At 40.9% G+C, this 21,132-nt stretch overlaps 1 protein-coding gene across 6 annotated transcripts in view; it reads left to right on the top strand.

The window, feature by feature from the left end:
• The window catches only part of UNC13B (unc-13 homolog B), a 235,863-nt gene that overhangs the window by 124,040 nt on the left and 90,691 nt on the right, over window positions 1-21,132 (top strand). For all 6 annotated transcript variants that reach the window (XM_017865604.1, XM_017865607.1, XM_017865609.1 and 3 more), the window contains exons 8-10: window positions 1,698-1,932; window positions 17,095-17,409; window positions 20,191-20,281. In XM_017865604.1, the coding sequence (XP_017721093.1) occupies window positions 1,698-1,932; window positions 17,095-17,409; window positions 20,191-20,281 (641 nt within the window). The remainder of the gene's footprint in view (window positions 1-1,697; window positions 1,933-17,094; window positions 17,410-20,190; window positions 20,282-21,132) is intronic.

Raw genomic sequence — 21,132 nt, forward strand, 5'->3', positions numbered from 1 at the left:
TTTTTTTTTTTTTTTTTTTTTTTTTTTTTTGAGACAGAGCCTTGCTCTGTCACCCAGGCTGGAGTGTGGCACAATCTTGGCTCATTGCAGCCTCTACCTCCTGGGTTCAAGTGATTCTTCTGCCTCAGCCTCCGGAGTAGCTAGGATTACAGGCACCTGCCATCATGCCTGGCTAATTTTGTATTTTGCAGAGATAGGGGTTCCATCATGTTGGCCAGGCTGGTCTCGAACTCCTGATCTCAGGTGATCTACCCGCTCGGCCTCCCAAAGTGCTGGGATTACAGGCATGAGCCACTGCGCCTGGCCAAGATCATCTTTTAAAATTAATAACATGAGTTCATTTTCTGCTAAAAGTATCTGTATTTTGAGATGGTGAACATTCCTTTTCCTCATTGTGAACCAAATAGGAACTTGTCAAGAAAGGACATGTGGAACCCTGTTAATCATACACATAAGGGTATGGTGTCAGATACGACTTCCTCTTTGTAAAATAGGCTACAAAGCACTCTTAGGTTGAGCTCCCTTTCCAAGCACAGCGATGATTTGTAAGTGTGGTCTTTTTTAGCTAATTTTAAGAAAAAAACTGTAGACAGTCAGGTGCTGGTCTGAAAGGCAGAAATAATTCTATGAAATTGTAGTTACTGCTGTTAGATAAACTTGGCTGCATTGTCAGCAAGATCCCATTGGCAGTGCATATGTTTTTTCTTCTCTCAGCCCATCCTCTGGATGGGAATTCTGAGCCTAGGGTGTAGGTGCTTGACAGGAATTGTTAGAAAACCCAACACTGCAGCAGCACCATAAGAGTGCTACTGTTCTCAGCTGCATCTAGAGCCTTTGACTTGATTTCCAAGCCTTGGCTTTGACCCTCCTGATTTCCAGGACCAGCTTCTGATGTTGGACCTTATTTGGTACAGTCTGTATGTTTAAAAGTCTGAAAACACCAAGACGTTAAACAAAGTTTTGTTATTTTCCCAAGATATGAAAAGCGAATATATATATATTTTGTGTGTGTGTGTGACTGAGTCTTGCTCTGTCACCCAGGCTGGAGTGCAGTGGCGCGATCTCAGCTCACTGCAACCTCCGACTCCTGGTTTCAAGCAATTCTCCTGCCTCAGCCTCCCAAGTAGCTGGGATTACAGGTGAACATCACCACACCCAGGTAATTTTTTGTATTTTGGTAGAGACAAGGTTTCACCATGTTGGCCAGGCTCATCTTGAACTTCTGACCTCAAGTGATCCACCCACCTCAGCCTCCGAAAGTGCTAGGATTACAGGTGGGAGCCGCCACGCCTGGCCAAAAAGCTAATTTTTTAAACCTCTGCTCCCTTCCCCTTTCTTTAATAACAGAGGACCAGACTGTATTTTTGACATTTAAAAGCAGTTTTTAATTATGGTTATGATAGTTGGAGAAGCAGAATTCCAAAGAATTCTGCAGTGGGAAAATGCAACCTGGAGCTCCTCTAAGAATAAGCACTAAAATTAAACTAAGTATACTATCTCCTGTGATAAGGAAGAGAGACTTGTGGGTATTAATTGAGACTGTTCTGCTCATGGCTCTGAGGTCACTGGGCTCACGTGAAGCTTAGCTTGCTTTTGTTCTCAAGGTCCAGACTTGTTACTACTAAGTTAGAAGCAGAAATAATTCTGAAGAACTAAATAAAGCTGGGGTGCTTTCATTGAATGTGCTTATTCCATAGCTTTTGAAGACCCTGATAGTGCCGTCGATGACCGAGATAGTGACTATCGCAGTGAGACCAGCAACAGCATCCCACCTCCTTACCATACAACTTCCCAGCCCAACACTTCTGTGCACCAGTTCCCTGTGCCGGTGGGATTGCCGCAGCAGCTGCTACTTCAAGGCAGTTCCCGGGACTCTTGTAATGATTCTATGCAAAGTTATGACTTTGATTATCCTGAGCGGCGGGCCATCAGGTGGGTATTGGGCACAAAGTACTTTCTCTTCGTAATATCCAGGTCTCATGATGCAATTGGAAACAAGAATTTGGATGCTTTAACCTTAAGAGGATGTGGAAGGGTAGCAGTATCACAGGCCAAACTACAGTCATTTTGTGTCAATTATTAGTTTTTTTTCTCTTCCACATGTTTGTACATTGCCATAAGGAATGTTTATACATTGCCATAAGGAATACTTATTTTTATGATCAGTGATTTTCAACTGATCAGGACAGGCCCACTTGGGGTGTGTCTGCCCCACTTCCTGACTCAGTGAGTTTGCTATACCCTTCGCCAAGATTAAAAACAGAAAAATCACAGATTGGATAGTCCTTCTTGCCTAAATATTTCCCTGGGAACTTTAGAAGAAAACCAATATGATTTCTTATAGCAGATTAAGTGTTTTTACTGGAGGCCAGGCGCGGTGGCTCAAGCCTGTAATCCCAGCACCTTGGGAGGCCGAGATGGGCGGATCACGAGGTTAGGAAATCCAGACCATCCTGGCTAACACGGTGAAACCCCGTCTCTACTAAAAAATACAAAAAACTAGCTGGGCGAGGTGGTGGGCGCCTGTAGTCCCAGCTACTCGGGAGGCTGAGGCAGGAGAATGGCGTAAACCTGGGAGGCGGAGCTTGCAGTGAGCTAAGATCCGGCCACTGCACTCCAGCCTGGGCGACAGAGCGAGAGTCCGTCTCAAAAAATATATATATATATTTTTACTGGAACTTTAATTTTATTTTATTTCTAAAATATATAAAACAATTATGTGGTTTAAAAAATGTTAAGGTACAGGCCGGGCACAGTGGCGGCACCAGTGCTAAGCCTGTATCCCAGCATTGGGCAGGCCCGAGGGGGCAATCACGGAGGTTCAGGAGATCGAGACCATCCCTGGCTAACACGGTGAACCCCCGTCTCTACTAAAAAATACAAAAAAACTAGCCGGGCGAGGTGGTGGGCGCCTGTATTCCCAGTCTCGGCAGCGCTGAGGCCAGGAAGAAATGGCGTAAACCCGGGAGGCGGAGCTTGCAGTGAGCTGAGATCCGGCACTGCCACTCCAGCCTGGTGGCACAGAGCGAGATCTGTCTCAAAAAAAAAAAAAAAAAAAAAAAAAAAAAAAAAAAAAAAAAATGTTTAGGCACAATACAGCATAAAGAGTTTCCCACCCACACTTACCTTCCTGTACCCTATCTTCTTCCTGTTTCATAATTCCCTTCCTATTTCATAATTCCCTTCCTACTGTTGTTTCTTATGTATCCTTCCTTAGACTATTGTCATATATTTATGAGTATAAAAGCAAATACATACCTATGTGCTCTCCCCTGCCCCAAGATGAAAAAAAAATTTCAGACTTAAAGAAAATTTAGAGAAGTAATTCAGTGAACACCCATATTCATGTTGCCTAGATTTACCAGTTGTGTTAACATTTTACCACATTTGCTTTATCTCATTCTCCCTAATATGTATTTATATACACATACATTTTCTCTGAACCACTTAAAAGTAAGTTGCAGATATTGTGTTACTTCATCAGAAAGTATTTCAGCATGTTACTCCTAAGAAAAAGAACTTTCTCTTATATAACCTCAATATCATGATCACATTCAAGAAGTTTAATGATGCAATGTTATTATCTAATGTTTAGACCATATTTAAATTTCCCCAGTTATCTCCATAATGTTCTGTATGTATATTTGTTCCTTTCTGGTCCAGGATCCAATCTAGAACTGTGGTGCATTGCATTTGGTTTTCATGTTTCCTTAGCCTCTTTTAATTTAGCAAAAATTTCGTTACTTTTTGTTTTTTTGGTCTTTTAAGAAGCTTTTCTTTTCTTTTCTTTTGAGACAGAGTCATACTCTGTCTCCCAGGCTGGAGTGCAATGGGGTGATCTTGGCTCACTGCAACCTCAGCATTCCCTGTTCAAGTGATTCTCTTGCCTCAGCCTCCCGAGTAGCTGAGACTACAGGTGCATGCCACCATGCCCGGCTAATTTTTGTATTTTTCTTAGAGATGGGGTTTCACCCTGTTGGTCAAGCTGCGCTCCATCTCCTGGCCTCAAACGATCCACCTTCCTCTGCTTCCCAAATGGAATTATAGGCGTGAGCCGCCGTGCCTAGCCTAAGACACAATTTTTTTTTTTTCTGAAGAGTGCAGGCCAGTTGTTTTGAGAATGCCCTAGTTTGTTTTTGTCTGATTGTTTCTTCATGTTTAGAATCAGGTTAAACATTTTTGGCAAAAATGGTGGATGTTTCCTTCACATGCATTCAGGAAGCACATAGTTTGTCTTATTATTGGTGATGTTTAGTTTGATCTCATGGTTAAGAAATTTGGTATATGCTGTATTTCTCCAGTGTAAAGTTACCTCTTCTCCTTCGTAATTAATAATATCTGAAGTGATACCTGAGACTGTATCAATACTCTGTTTCCCCAATAGTCTTTTACTCAATGATCTTAGAATCCATTGATCCTTGCCTGAATCAGTTATTTTATTGATTGGAGGTTAGTTTTCAAAAAATCATTCCAATTTAGCTTATCCTTTTAGTTTCTAAAATTCACTAGACTGGCTAGGTGCAGTGGCTGATGCCTATAATCCCAGCACTTTGGGAGGCAAGACAGGAGGATCACTTGAGTCCAAGAGCTTGAGACCAGCCTGAGAAATATAGTGAAACCGCATCTCTACAAAAAATAAACAAAATTAGCTGGATTTGGTGGCGCATGCCTATAGTCCTAGTTACTTGGGAGGCTGAGTTGGGAGAGATTGCTTGAGTCTGGGAGGTTGAAGCTATAGTATGCCAAGATTGTACCACTGCACTCCAGCCTGGATGACAGAGCAAGACTCTGTCTCAGTCAATCAATAAAAAATTCACCAGACCATAGGATGATCTCCTTTTCTTGCCCACCTCACCAAACTGCTACATGGTGAGTTTAGAGACAGGGTCTTGCGTTGTTGCTCAGTTTGGTCTTGAATTCCTACGCTCAAGTGATCCTTCTGCCTCAGCCTCCCAAAGTGCTTGGATTACAGGTATGAGCCATTGCACCTGGCCTTCTGGAAGATTTTTAGTGACTAAGTGTCTGCTTTGATCTTGCTTCTGTGTCCTAAATGAATGCTTTGGATGTTAGATCTATAAAGAGCACACTGACCTAATAAGCTCCTAGCCTGTAGATTCTTTCTCCATCCCTACCTTGGTACATAGAAGAAGGCAGTCTGTAACCTAACTGAAAGAAAGGTCAGGCTATCTTCAGTATTCATAAGTCGCACATGTAACTTCTGCTATAATCAGTATAGCGAAAGATTTTCTTTTTACTGTGATCCTCAATGCATATAACTTTTAGATTTCACAAACAGCAAATCATAATGCCTTAGGCTGGGCACGGTGGCTCACACCTGTAATCCCAGTAGTTTGGGAGGCTGAGGCGGGTGGGTCACCTGAAGTCAGGAGTTCGAGACCAGCCTGGCCACCATGGTGAAAACCCACCTCTGCTAAAAATACAAAAATTAGCTGGGCCTGGTAGTGGGAACCTGTAATCCCACCTACTCAGGAGGCTGAGGCAGGAGAATTGCTTGAACCCAGGAGTCGGAGGTTGCAGTGAGTTGAGATTGTGCCATTGCACTCAGCCTGGGCAACAAGAGCGAAACTCTGTCTCAAAAAAAAATTATAATGCCTTAAATGATTTGTTATTTTTTGTAGTATAACAAAGTTTGACTTCTGCTGATAGTAAAAAAATGTTTTATATGTATTTTTTTCTTGTTAAAAGAAATATGTTTGACTATATTCTTGGCTATACATCCTCAAATATAACTTTCAGAAAGTTAACAGCTTGGCTTCTTTTTAGACTAAAAATTTATCAGCAAATTTCGGTTTCTTGAAATTCCTTGATATGTTTTCATGGTATACTTTAATATTGCAAATACATTCTAGATATTGGTACAACATGTTTAATTTTTTCGTTTGTTTCTTAGAAAAATAAAAGAATTCTAAAAAGCTCACCAGGCCGGGCGCGGTGGCTCAAGCCTGTAATCCCAGCACTTTGGGAGGCCGAGATGGGCAGATCACGAGGTCAGGAGATCAAGACCATCCTGGCTAACATGGTGAAACCCCGTCTCTACTAAAAATACAAAAAACTAGCCGGGCGACCTGGCGGGTGCCTGTAGTCCCAGCTACTCGGGAGGCTGAGGCAGGAGAATGGCGTGAACCCGGGAGGCGGAGCTTGCAGTGAGCTGAGATCCGGCCACTGCACTCCAGCCTGGGCGAGAGAGTGAGACTCCGTCTAAAAAAAAAAAAAAAAAAAGCTCACCAATGAAAATTTGCAAGTTGAAGCATTTAAAAATTGATATTATAGCTGTTCTTTTTCTGATATGGAATAAGCTATTTGGCTACACTGATATAATATTTAAGAACATGTGGATTTCTTTTTCATATTTTTTTAGTCTGAATGCTTTTTATCACATTGGCAATTTTATTATTCTAGTCTTCTCATTGAACATGTATTAAATCTTATAACTTCTTTCTTCCCTTTCCCTGTCTCTTCCTTTTTCTTTGCTTTATTGTTCCTCCAATTTTATCCCTTCACATCAGACAAGGCTCACGGGCTAAAGATGAAAAAATTAGGATTATTTCAGCCTTCTCTGATGTTGACTATGAAGAGCAAGAAGATATACATAAGGAGATAGAGGGGAAAATATCACAAGAGTGTCTAGAAAATAATAACATAAACTTGAAGGAAGCAGAGGTAAAAGAAATTAGAACCCTTTCAAAAATGGATAAATACTACAGCCAACAGAAACAACCAAAGTATAAGAACAGGAAAAAGACACCACGTCAGAGCCAACAAACAGAATTATCTACTGAATTTAAGGTTGAAGCATCTGTTTTCTCCAGGTATCCTCAAAAATATGATACACTAGATAGACGAAGAAAAAAGAAACCCTTATACAATTATTTTGAAGACACTGAAAGAAGGCATTATGATGAGAGATCTGAAACTAAGACTAACTACAAAAGTACATGCTCTAATACTGAAAATTGTACCCTTTGCCATACTGAAAATAAGAAACAAAATATGGGGTACCCAGTTTTGTACCCCTACAAAAATGGATTTGTGCTTAAGAGTGGCCTGCAGCGCATTAAGTTGGAAAGTCATGATTATCATCTGTCCCGTTGTTTAAGACACTGTGAAAAGTCATCTGGCTCAAACCAGCATGTCACTAATTTTACTTCATTAGATATTCTTGAAGATTCTACTAGTAGTACTTCTGATGAACTTCTGGGTTCCCCCATTTCTGATAAGCAGGAAAATTTACAGTCACCAACATGGCATTCATCCAGTGTCCACCATCTTGGAGATTTTCCTGAAGAATATTATGTAGCAAATTCAGTATTGCCATTACAAAGGATGAATTGTGATGCAAAAACACTTGGAGATCTGTCTGGGTGCTCTATAGAAGAGATAACCCCTTCCTCTATTGAGGAGCCCAAGGAGGACCATATTGATACAATGGATGAGCTTCAGTGTTTGGTAGAAACTGTGTCAGAATATTTAGCAGAGAAGGAAGAGGAGATTAATAGATTTGGTTCACTTTCAAAAACTAAAAAATCACATAAACAAAATAGTACTGTTGATGCAGAACAAAGAACGCCTGGGGATCAAATACCACCTTTAACTATTGTCAAGAATGACAAGGACACGGCCATCTCTTTCCCTGAGTTGACTGGAGTAAAATGTGCTGTTGGTTCTTTGTTTAGTTCACTCACAGAAAAAGTGGGTTCAGGTACAAAGCATCTAACAAACTCTGTGGAAAAGTTGGTTTCCTTAGTTCCAGAAAAAGCAGAAACTCTTAATCAAATAGAGGCGATTAATTTGGGATCTAAACCCAGAGCCATGGCAGTATTGGAAAAGGATCTTTCCATGCAATCTCCATTATCTTCTCAAAGAGATGATAATATGAATATAGGCAGACATGGAAAAACCTCTGAAAATGAGCACATGGGCAATAAAACTGGGAGCTTAGACTTTGAGAATGCAACAGAAAGTATTGCAAAGGACTCGGCTCTACAGAGTCAGAGTTCGGTTATAAAGTCGGTTTTCAGCAGGTTAAATCCATTGAAAATCTTTTCAGAAAAGGAGGAAACAAAAAAAGATGATGAGCAGAGTAAGCCACCGAGAAAAGAAAGCTTTGTTGAGTGTGGTTTGGAGTTAAATAAAAGGGAAGGCACTCTTGACAATCACAATAGTAGCATCATTGCATTAAATAGTAGTGATGAAGAAACTACGGGCTGGTTTCAGATGCCCACAAGTGAGAATTTGTTGTCCTCCCAAGTAACTAGTGAACCTTCAAACTTAGCTAGTTCTGCAAGTAAAAATGATGACATTGAGAGTCTATTGGAGGGAAAACCCTGTATAGATGTGTCTGTGTTACCAGATCAACAAAAAATATGTGCCAAAGATACTCCAGGACATCCTTGTATAGATGGCAGTAGAACTGCAAATAAAGAGTTATCTTCAAAGCCATTAGAGGAAGACAGAGTTACTGGTAATGATGATTTCCTTGAGCCACTCAGAAAATCATTTAGCCAGTTTTTGCTCACTTCCCCTGAGACTTGTTCAAAGGAAAGTTTGTCAGAATCTGTGAAAATTCACCAGGTGGAGGAAGATGGATTGGAAAGGGGCTCTAAGAAAGATGGTCGTTCCTTTTCCTTTAGTGGAAAACTAAATCTTCCATTTTTTAGAGGTCTTGGTCATTCTGAAAAGCAACAGGAGTTAAAAGAGAAAGGAAGCATTTTTCCTTTGTTTAAATTTTCTTTCACTGACAGCAAGGTTACTGTTAATGATGGCTCAGCAGTAACCACTGATGAGGAGAGCAAAAAAAATTGCCATGAAGATACCAAACATAGTTCAATAAAATCTAGTTATGTTCCAAATATTCATAGTGATCTAGGAAAATTTGACAGCACAGAAGAATTTAAAAAGAATGACCAAATAGATTGTCCTGAAGATGCCAAACTTAATTCAATAAAATCTAGTTCAGTTCCAAATATTCCTGATGATCTAGAGAAGTTTGACAGTACAAAGGAATTTAATAAGAGTGACCAAGTAAATTGTCCTGAAGATGCCAAACTTAGTTCAATAAAATCTAGTTCAGTTCCAAATATTCATAATAATCTAGGGAAATTTGACAGTACAGAGGGATTTAATCAGAATGACCAAAGAAATAGTCCTGAAGATGCCAAATTTAATATAAAACAGTCTGATTCAGTTACAAATATTAATAATGATCCGGGGAAATTTGGGAACATAGAGGAATTAAATCCAAGTGACCACACAGCAGGAGAGAATTTTGAAAGAGATGGATTAGCTATCCCTGGAGTTGTGCCCAAAAAACATATAACTTCAGATCCTTTAGGAGAAGGTAAGAGTCTAATACAAGCAGCATCTTCAGTAGCATCAGACTCTTCATTAGAGTGTATTTCTACCACTTCGAAATCTACTTTGGTTAATGAAATTAATGAAGATAAGGTTATAGATAAGACTTCCAAGAAAAAAACCCAAGGAAGCTTCCTTTCTGGCCTGTTTAATAGGTTTTCTTCTGCTGAAAATTTGTCTAGTCAAGAATTAAATTTGAAAAATGATGACTCCCATCACAAGAATGATACCCCAGGTTTAATCTCTGGAATATTTAACCTGCTATCAAATAGCAGTATGACTGATCATAAACTGGAGGAAGCAAACTTCGTGTCTTTAGGCAACACGAAGAGTTTGAATGGAGATACGCATTTATCTTTGGATGAGGTCCCTGCTACTTCATGTGTGACTTCTGAGAACTCTAAGAACCATGTTGAAAAACATGAAACTTCTGGCTTCATAGAAGCCTCCTTGTTACCTAAAGAAAATATACCATTATCTGATGCTGGGGTTGATAATCATCATTGTTCTCCTACAGGGAAAAATCAGCAAAGTGAAAAGCATCATCCCTCCTCTGAGAATATTGTACTTCACTGTGCTCCAAGTGCTCAGCTAGGTTTTTTGGATAAATCTATGGCTAAGAGGCAAATGCCAAACCATGTTCTTGAGGCAGAACTACATGAAAATTCAAAGAAGTTAAATTCACCTGTACTAAATACTAACATTCTCAATAAATCAAACAACTATCAGGCTTTTGAAGAGATGAACAGTCCTTTCTGTTTTGAATGGGACTCTGACATAAAAGATTTGTCTAAAAATTCCAGAAAACTTCAGCCAGTTTATTATACGTTAAATCAAAACAGATTTCCATCAGCAGATGCTTTCTTGTGGCTTGACTCAGAAAACTCAGTGATAAATTTTTGCCAAAAAGATCAAAATGCAAATATCTTGGAGTGGAGAACAAATCCAAACAGTGTCATTTGGTGTGACTTACCATATGAATCATTCAATCAGTTAGCATTTAATGAAGATTACTTATTAAGAGGTGATGTGTGGGCAGCTAACTCATTATATGGAAACTCTGGTCCTCTTCCAATTAATGAGGCTAATAATTCACTAGAAGAATTACCCATTGACTTAAGTTCTTCATCAGATCATGAAAAGACTAGATGCCCCATAGCTGATCAAAAATCATTAAGGATGGATGAAAACTTTGTTTTTTCAAGTTTTGGTTATGAGTACCAGGAATGGTTGTCATGTCTTGAACATGGAGTGTGGTGGCCATCAGAGGATGGGGATTATGGATATTATATGTTTCATGATGGTCAATATATCTATTCTCTTCTCACTGATTCTACTGGGCAGTATGCATATTTATTTATACCTGATTCTTATCAAGATTATTTGGATTGTGATTTACAGACAAATGGTCTATCAAGTATTATGTTGGATGACAGCATTATTTCTACCTGTAGTTTTAAAGTACTTGATGAGGAAGCCGAAATATTTTGGTATGTTGAAGAGGAACCAATTGATGACCCTCTTGATTTATCTTTAGCTTTGCCAAGAAGTGAAGAACCCTTGTATCTAAATTTAGAAACCTTTTCACAAGTACTTAAAGAGTCAAGTTATGACCAAAGCGATCAGCCACTAGATTTTTCAGGCTATAATCGTCAAAAGTTTAAAGGAGATTTTAGATCTTTCAAAGAAAGGCCATGTGGTTCTGAAGATCCTAAATGTACATTAGATCTCAGAAGTCAGCCCCAAACTATTAGTAATCATGTCTTAAACAGAGATCAAATTATAGAGAGAGATGAAAACCAGCCTCTAACTAAAGATTCATCAGTTCACCTTTCCAGTTTCCATTGGCTTCAGCCTTCTGTTGAAGAAGTTGCCTCTTTGGTTCATCCTGAAAATATGACTAAAGGCTCACAACAAGCAGAAGAGACATCATTAGTGAACAAAGTGACTTCAGTATTTTCTGTTTTGGGTGCCTCAGTTGGAAGTACTTTGAATTTTGATAAGAGTGAATCCTTAGAGTCTTTGGCCATGCAGAAAGTCAGTCAGCAGTCAGATTTAGCAGAGCTCACAGATGATGGCTTTCAGTCATTAATTGTGAGTAAGCAATTAGAGGGTAACTCCCCAAATGAGGAAAAAAGTCTTCTCAAGGATTCAGAAAGACAGATAGTATCCAATGTTCAGCATCCAGAATTGACCAAAATATAAGGCAAGAATTCTTTTAAATAAAACATTCATGTGAAAAAGCAAAGTTTGTTAAAATCTGGTTTCCAGTTAAGCCAAACAACTCCTCAGGCTAAATTAGGTGTAAAAGATGACGAAATCATTACAATGGACTCTATTTCAGTTTCTCCTGCACCTCAGCATAGTAGGGATGAGCATGAGAATTGTGAGCTTCCCCAGGACCAGTCGTCCAAAGAGTCTGAGGAAACATTATTTAAAACTGCACTGAAACTCTTCAGTAGAGAATCTTCAGTTAGTATGACAGCAAATGAAAACAGTCATCTGGATTTTGAACCTTTTAAAACTCAGGTGAATAAAGAAGGATCACCAAACTTAGAAAAGACTGGTGATACAAATGTCAAGATATCACCTCAGGAAAAGAAAGAATCTTCTGGTGTTTCAAATTTTTGGGGTACCCTTGGGGATTTCTTTAAAGCCAATGTATCTCCTATACAGACAACTGAAAATATGTCTGTTTCTTCAGTGACTAATAAGGATGAGGTCAGGTCAAGTCCTACTCCTATAGAGCTAGCTAGCCAGGGTGCTGGGAACTTTCCTGCTGCACCAATTTCCTCTAAAGGGAAGGCTAGAGTTAGAAGACTGAACAAACAGACTACTATCGATGACAGTAGGTTAAAGGAACCATCAACTAGAGGGATCCAGGGTAATGATTTGACTGTAAAAGAGGTACCATTCAGAGACCACCTAATCCAGCAGTCACCTAATTCATCTTTTTCAACAAGTAGTCTCAAAGAGTCTTCCAGGGATTCTTCAGTAGAAACTAGTGGTGTGACTACAGTGACAGAAGCTTCAAAAAGTAATGAAATATCTTTTGATACCCTCAGCAAGAGAAATTCAAATGAACAATATCATTTTTCTGACAAAGACTGGAGTTTCTCCATGGCTACAACATCTTCACCTCAACCAGAGTTACCAACCAAAAAGAGTATATTTTCTTTTCTGACTGGATCTGAAAAATCTGAGAACAGAGCCTCTGCTAGTCTACCAAGAGCCAAATCTCAAGCAGAAGGGCTATTCACACTTCCTTCCTTTTTTTCCACTGCTAGCTCAAGCATTAAGAAGGATACCTCTCATAGTAGCTCTACTTTTAGTTTCTTCAGCTTGCCCTTTTTGGATCAAAATAAGGAGACCTCTGGGGAAAAACAAAGCATTTCAACTGTTGTTCCAGTGACCTCCCAGCCCTGTAAGAAGACAAATGTTTTTGTAGACAGTGGTAGCACAATGACCAGAGAAAGTTCCAGTGGTCATAGAGATAGCATAGCCCAAGAAGTAGTTCATGAACAGCAAATGGCACCTTGTATTTCCATTAACAACACAATTGAGGTTACCTCCCTTGCAGATGAGCTCAGTGTAGAGAAGAGGGACTGTGAGGAAAAACTGAGTTCCAATACTGGACCACAAACATCAGTGGATTTCCAGATGAATGAGTTGCAAAAAGACATTGTTCCTCCTTCACCAGAATTTCAGGCACAGGCTGAAACATTCTGCATTGGCCCAGAGAACCTTGGGATAGTTCCCCATGAAGAAGAGGCTTTCAACCACAAAGCCTTCCCCAGTGACTCACTGTCCAACTCCTTTTCACTTACTAAACAGTTAATTGAAAAATTCAATGACTTAGATAGTTGTACTAACTACCACCAAAATGAGAAATTTACTACTGAACCAGTGAACTTGCCATTAGAAAAGGCCCCCGATGAAGTCTTACCACAGATCCTGGGGCCAGCCCCTTCCTCTCCAGAGCCAGGGTGTGCAAGGAACCTTCAGAACCAAGATGCAGATAAAGAGAAAGACAAATCTGCATTGGGATCTTCAGTAGACATGCTTTCAGGGTTTGTGACCAAAGTGAAATCTTTCTCTGGGAGCTTAATTGAACCTCCCAAAACACTCTCTGGACTTTTCTCCTCTGCTAAATCTCCAAAGAAAAACTCCTTTTTCTTTCTTGCTTCTGATGCATCATCTCAGCCCCTCAAAGATGAATTATTTGGAATTTTCAAAAGTCCCAAGCCAGAGCCATACAAACAAGAATCATCTCTCCCAGCTACTTCATGGCTTCAAAATGGTTGTTCCAGAGATGCTGTAGGATCAGCACCTCCAGAAAGGAGAGAAGTTGCCTTTACAGCACCCAATTCAGAATCTACTCTCAGTGACTGTAGAATGACTGTGGTTAGTGCAAAGCCAGAATCAGATATCTTGACAGATGATCCTAAGCTAACAACCAAAATGGAAGACAATAATACACCTGAAAATATTCTGGAACTTAAACGTTCTGAAACAATTAATACATCTTCTTTCTCAGGCGATGATACTGGGCAAGGAGTATTGTCTCTGAGTGATGAAGGAGACATGGGGATATTGCAAGCTACAGACACAGAGGCATCATTAGAAGCAGAGAACATTGCGCTGCCAACACAGTTGCAATCAGATCCTACCTGCATTGCCGAAGAGCTTCCTCCAGTTCAGCCACCTCTTCCTCTTGAGCCAGAGCCAGCTATTCAAACTGCCTGCACAAACCAAGACTTACTGGAGCTGCATCCAGCCAGTTCACTAGAAACTGATATTACACTGTTCAGTGATGCAAGTGTGAGCCAGAGCACCACACTGGAAACCGAAGGGCGCTTTTCTCATCCTCTGCTGGAGGACCCTGTGCTTCCTGCCAAAGAAAGTTGTGAGATAATTCATGCCAAGAAAGATCCACCTGCAGTCCCCCAGGAAACAGAGCAGTCAAGACCACGTTTTGAGATCCCAAATGTGACCAGTTGGCCAAAGCTTCGTTTGCCATCCTCTGCTACTAACCATGGGAAACCACTGAGCTCTTTCTTTTCCTCATCTCTCCCCCCTGGCAATAGAGCAGCAGAGACTGGTTTAATGTCCAGTTTTAAGAAGTTGTCAACTCTCTTTGAGGGAAATAGTGAGGGGAAAGGAAGTGTACTAGCAAGTGATCCAAAACTACGGTTTGGAAAGGTGGATCTTTCATTTCCGTGGCCAAAAGAGAACAAAGGGGGCCCTGAGCAAATGCCTACAGAATCTTCCCCTCCAGTTTTAGTTACTAGTAGTGATCAGGACCTTAACTCCAGTGAGGCTAACAAAGCTTTGGAGTCTTCTCAGATATCTGGGGCCAGTGCTCAGCCAGATAAAGTCTATACTCAGCCCTCTGGGACCTTTGAGCAGCTGGCGGCCAGGCCAGAGGTCTGTGCTCAGGGGCTTTCAGGGCCTGAAGAAGGGGGAAACCAGCAGGAAATCTCAGCATCCGGAGAACACTGGGATACCAAAGGCAACCTCTCTGGCCCCACCTGTCCTTCAGGGAAACATGAGGAAGAACCCTCCACTGTCTCTGAGATATTTCACCAGCCAGAAAAACAGGAAGAGGAGGCAGTGCCTGCTAGTACTGACTCTGATTTGAATGTACAGCAGCCAGTCACTCTGAATGACATCATGGAGCCAATGACCAACGAAAGGCCTGTTCTTAACTCAAGCATCATAAATGGCTTTAAAGAATCGACCATTTATGATGCAAGTGACTTAGTGGTAGATTAATCATAGCTTACTTTTTATCCTTCCTGTGTCTTTCCTAGTACCCGAGCTTCATGTTAATTAGGGGTTAAATAACAAGAACTCAATGTGTGGGTATTTTCCTCCTCCTCCTCTCTATGCCAATTGTAATTCATCTATTGGAACAAGGAGCTTCCTGCTTAAAGCAAAGGCTGGGCCCGGAGATTTACTCACTCTGGTTTGCTCTGCCTTGTATAATGCGAAATGGAGAAAGGAGGGCAGGAAGAGGTAGCAAGTAGTTGGTGGTATATATTAACTACAACTACATGATAGGCTAGGATGCTTCCTTGGGCCTGAGGCACTTATATCTTGTAGGAGATGGGGATAGACCTATTTTGCTTTGTTTTTTCAAGTCTTCTAAGATGCTTTCTCCAGTGGCAATGAGTGTATTGAGTTAAATACAAAGTGCAAAGGATGCCTTGGGATAGTCTGTATTTCCATATCCTATTCCATACAGATTTACATAACTTCTTCCAGGGTATCGTCTCTGCCTTTTACTACCCTCAAGGCGGATGTTTGATAAATGCTTTGAGTAAAATCTCACAGGAACTCAGAGGTGTCCTTTGCTGTAGTTCTTCAGTCTCGAGCAGTGTGCTGGATCCATCTGCAGAGGGTACTATTATTTCCCCTAAGAAGCAGTACCATACAGTACAGATTAAGAATGCTACCTTGACCTCTGGCCCAGACTTGTTCAAAGTGGTTGGTCAGGGTCAGTGTGTGTGTGTATGTGTACTTATGTACAAGTATATGTGTATGTGTGTTGAACTACTCAGAGCAGTGACCTGGTACCTATTCTGCTGTCATGGGCTAGAGGATCAGAAATCAGCCTGATAATACCAGGTAATTAGGAGGAACTTTAGGGAAAATCCCATTGGAAAATAACAGTGATTTTTCTTCTTTGACCAAGGGTAAACACAAGCCCTTTAGTTTAAAGGCTTGACTCTGTGGTAAGAAAATTCTTGAAAAGAACTGAATCCCTTAGATGATACGGACATAAAACTCAAGGAAGTAACTTCTAGGTACTGCTCTTCTTTCCACCACTCTGCCCTTCTTGCCACTGTCACTTTCTCTGCTATAACTGCTTTCTCTCATAACTTTCTGGACATGGGAATACAGGTGATTGAGAAAAGATTGGCTTGCTGGTCTTCAGATACAGAGATACATGAATACAGCTCTGACCCAGATCCTGGAGTTGGACTTTGTCCACTCTTTCCAAAACTGAGCCTTGCCCTGAAAGAAGCTCAGTTACAGATGTTCATCTTTGGGACACTTCCTGTGCTGCCAGGGATATCATTGTAGCACTTATGTTGATGAGTCCATTCCTTTGTGGAATCTCTTGGTCCTGGCCTCCATCTTCCAGTGGGTTCTATTAACTCGTCTTGCAGATGAGGAAACTGAGATGATAATTGAAGGAACATATCTACTCTCCTTTGCTCATCCTAAGGTACAAGAATACACATTTACAATTGTAGAGGAAGAGATAATGACCTCAGTGTAATAAGTAATAGAAAAAGAGTGGAGTTCATTCATTCCATTTTACTGTGTGGAAATTTAAAAAAATTTAATCACAGCCACTGGACAAGCTTCTTTAGAAGACTGAATAAAGAATTTTAGGAACAAGTAACAGGCCATTTTAATAATTTTTAATCCTACTCACAAATAGCCTATTAAGATAAAATATCCTTCAAAGTCAAGTACAGGGCTGAGGTTAAGTGTCGTTGGAGAACCCAGCATGTTGTGTTGTTTTCCTGTTGTGTTTTTGCTGAATAGAAACTAATTCTTCTAGATTATGAAGTTTGGTCCTCTCTTCCCAGGAACCTCCTATTTGATTCTTGCTACTGATATAGTCATTATTTCCTGGATGTCTCCATGCTTTTGTCCTGGTCCTTGATTGCATTTATTTACTTTTCTGTCTTTCTGTCATTCTCACAGCCCCACCAGCAGCAGTAGGTATGGCTCCTCCTGTAATGTGAGTCAAGGAAGCTCTCAGCTAAGTGAACTAGACCAGTATCATGAACAAGATGACGACCATCGGGAGAGGGACTCAATTCATTCTTGCCACAGCTCTAACAGCCTGTCCAGAGATGGCCAAGCAGGTTTCAGAGAACAAGAGAAGCCCTTGGAGGTGACAGTTCAAGCAGAGAAGGAGGCAGCATGTGAACCCAAGAAGACGAAAGAAGATGCCACAACCCCCCCTCCCCCAGATCTGATGCAGCACAAAGACCACTTCCTAGGTCCCCAGGAAAGGTAGGCAACAGCTCCCTTGAGGAGCTCACATGGCTTCCTCGGTACCTGCCCTGTGGTATTGCTGAAAATAAGTGATTGTCATTTGTTTCCCTGCAGCTGGGTATGGTGGTAGTTAACACCCCCAGGCTCAACTCTATATTGCTTCCTTTGATTTATGGTGTACTTTCCAAGATATTTTGGAGATCTCTGAAGAACATGTGGGTTTTTGTTTGTTTTTGAGATAGAGTCTCACTCTGTTGCCCAGGCTGGCTCGATCTTGGCTCACTGCAGCCTCGACAGCCTGGTCTCAAGCGATTCTCCCACCTCAGCCTCCTGAGTCCCTGGGACTACTAGCTGTGCACCACCACACCTGGCTAATGGTATTTTTTGTAGAGACAAGGTTTCACCACGTTGCCCAGGCTGGTCTTGAACTCCTGAGCTCAAGCAATCCACCTGCCTCAGACTCCCAAAGTGCTGGGATTACAGGTGTGTGCCACTGCACCTGGCCAGCACTTGGGTTCTTTGTCGTTAGTGAGCTGCAGTGTACCAGGACTTCTTGAGTCTGCAGTTCATAGCTTACTAGTTGACCTTGTATATGGCAGCCTCTGAGTCAGGAACTGACTTGAGTTGGGTTATTTCATCCACTGGGGCTGTTGTGGGTACTTTGGCTGACTTCCTAACCTATTAAGAATGCTACTTTGGCCTCTGGCCCAAACTTGTTCAAAGGGGTTGGTCAGGGTCAGTGTGTGTGCATGACTTATGTACAGGTATATGTGTATGTGTGTTGAACTACTCAGAACAGTGACCTGGTACCTATTCTGCTGGTAGGGGCTAGAGGATTAGAAATCAGCCTGAAAATACCAGGTAATTAGGAGGAACTTCAGGGAAATCCCATTGGAAAATAACAGTGATTTCTGTTATAACTTTTTTTGGTGAACATTTTGTTTTGTTTTTCCCTGGCTGAGAAACCCAGGACAGAGTTAAGAAAGAATTGATCTAGAAGTCAGATGTAACCCACCCCTCGGCCTCCTCAGGTCCTAGCAATGTGTCTGCCAATTCATATCCATGGGAAGAAAAATTTAAAATGTGTCCTCTTTAACATCTCATAATGAAGCCGAGTACAGAGTCTGAATGTTATTACTAGCTAAATTGGTTAGACTATCCAATAGGTTAGAGCAGAGCCAGAGTTCTCAGACTCGGCACTGGAGACATTTTGGGCCAGGTGATTCTTTGTTGTGTATATTATAGGATGTTTAAAAGCATCACTGGCCTCTACACACTAGATACCAGTAGCAATCCTCGCAACCCTCAGCTATGACAACTAAAACTGTCTCCTGACAGATTTCCCCTGGAGGGACAGTTGCCCACTGGGGTAGAGTGATAAGGGATGGGTATGATGTAGACTTTCAAATTTCAAGATCTAATAATAAAGCCTCTCACTGAAAGACCAGAGCACTGAATGCGGATTACATGGTAAAAATTAGGGAGTGGCTGATGCTTCTACTTTACTACTGGATTAATAGATGAGTCCCAAACCTTTCTGAAGATATTAACTTATTTTCTCTCTTCTTCCCTTTTTTGATTTTTAGTCATCTCTGGTAGCTCATCTAATAGATGAGACATCCAGGAGGTGAGCTGTGGACCAGGCTTCTTATTGGGTTGATGACCCACTGAAAAACTGACTCTGGCTCTCCATAGACCTTAGACTTGGCAGTCACTATTATCAGGGCAGAGCTCCTTGTGGAGAAGCAGAAGTGCCCAGCACGAGTCCTTGTCCTTCTCTACTGGTTGTGTCCTCTCAGGTCCTATCTGTGAGAGTGAAATCCAGTTCTACCTTGGCCAGAAGTGCCCACAAATTTTTTAGAACAGTTGACACATTTAGTTGGCATCGGAACCAACCATATATTTTACATGTCTAGATGGTGGACACTTGTTTGCTGAATTGACTGTAGACCTCAAAGAGAGAAAGGAGAAATATTGTTGCCAAGAATTAACCACTATTCTAGTTAGTGTGGATAATGAATTGTTCTAATGCAGGGTAGTGTTTCTGTCTCAAAGGTATTTTGTTATGTGTATTGTTCATTTTACTGAGGGTGTTCTAGAAGCAGCTCAAGGAACAAGATCATGGCAGTAGAAGGGCTGTGTGTGTTGTTGTTTTTTTTCCCTTGGCACTTTTCATGTAAAAAGGAATGGGTAAGACTTCTAAAATACTTAGTGGAACAGGAAGGGTTTGCAGGAACAAAATTCTGCCCTAAGGATGCTATGCAAAACCCCCAAGGGAACTGATTGTTTTGAGAAGTGCAGTGAAAGGGATTGAAAGGCTTATTCCACCCCTCTCTGCATGGTTTCTATGCTTCGTATTGACTCAAGGCTCTTGCCATTGCCTCTAGAGTCCTGATCCTGGAGTGTTCCAGGGAGCCACCACATTGGGTAAATGAAAAAAAGGAGTAGGAAAGAAGGAAACAGATGAAAAGCTAAAAGGAATTGTCATTTTAGAGTGCCATGATCATGCCACTGCACTTCAGCCTGGGCAGGGTCTCTTTTTGAGACCCTGTCTCAAAAAAATAAATAAATAAATAAAAGAGGGAACAGATGAGAAGCTAAAAGGAGTTATCGTTTTAGAGAGGAATTGTTTTCACATTGGATATTCAGTACCATGCTGTTTTAGTAGCCTGAATCACTAAATAAGTGTAGGCATGAGTACAAACCATTTTATTTTAGACATTTGGCAGTCTTGCCTTGAGCAGTGTCACCTTGTGGCCTTGGCTGTTTTTAAGAAATGTACTTTTTCTCTGTTACAAGTTTTCCTGAGGAGAATGTATCTTCACCATTTACCCACGCCAGAGCACATTGGATCCGAGCAGTTACCAAGGTTCGACTCCAGCTGCAGGAGGTAGGAAATCTGTTCTAGTACTGGTTGGGACAATTTTTCCTTTGAAATTGGGAGACATATGGTGCTGGAGAAGCAATCAGTGATTAGTCATCTTCTTACAGTGTGCTTCTGGGAATGCATGACAATTAAGCCAGAGCTTTAAGGGATGGGAAGTGGCCAGTGGCTTTCCTCTGTGCTGATGAATGGAAATTAAATAGACCTGGTGGGCTGAGAGTCTGACCATAAAGTTAGATGCTTATTTTCAATTACTGTTCATTGTCTCTTTGAAGCAGTTTGCATTTAGGGCAAGAGAAGATTTCAAGCCCCTTAGGATAGTTGTCTCCCTTACCTAGCCAGTTCATACTGGCTAATCTGTAGGGGCCAAAACAGGGTACAAAAATATCTATGGAATTTGCCAGTTGACGTACCAAAGCATCAACACACTAAGATCTGAAACAACATAAAAAAATGTAAAAACAAAGATAAATATTTTCATTTTCAGTGTTACAAGTTTAAAGTGTCTTTATCTGTGTGTCAGGAGGTAGGCAGTCTTTAGGCAGAAGGTGCTTTTTTTTTTCCATGTAAGTTTAGGAGGTACAAGTGCAAGTTTGATACATGGATATATTGCATAGTGGTGAAGTCTGGGCTTTGGGTGTAGCCATTATCCGAATAGTGTACATTATTTCCATTAAGTAATTTCTTTTTCCTTACCTGCTTCCACCCTTCTAAGTCTCCAGTGTCTATTATTCCACAGTGTCTATAAATCCATGTGTACACATATTTAGTTCCCACTTATAAGTGAAACCATGCAGTATCCCATGGTGTGTGTGTGTGTGTGTGTGTGTGTGTGTGTATATATATATATATATATA

Source organism: Rhinopithecus bieti, unplaced genomic scaffold, assembly GCF_001698545.2.
Source record: "Rhinopithecus bieti isolate Rb0 unplaced genomic scaffold, ASM169854v2 scaffold_82876, whole genome shotgun sequence".
NCBI lineage: Eukaryota > Metazoa > Chordata > Mammalia > Primates > Cercopithecidae > Rhinopithecus > Rhinopithecus bieti.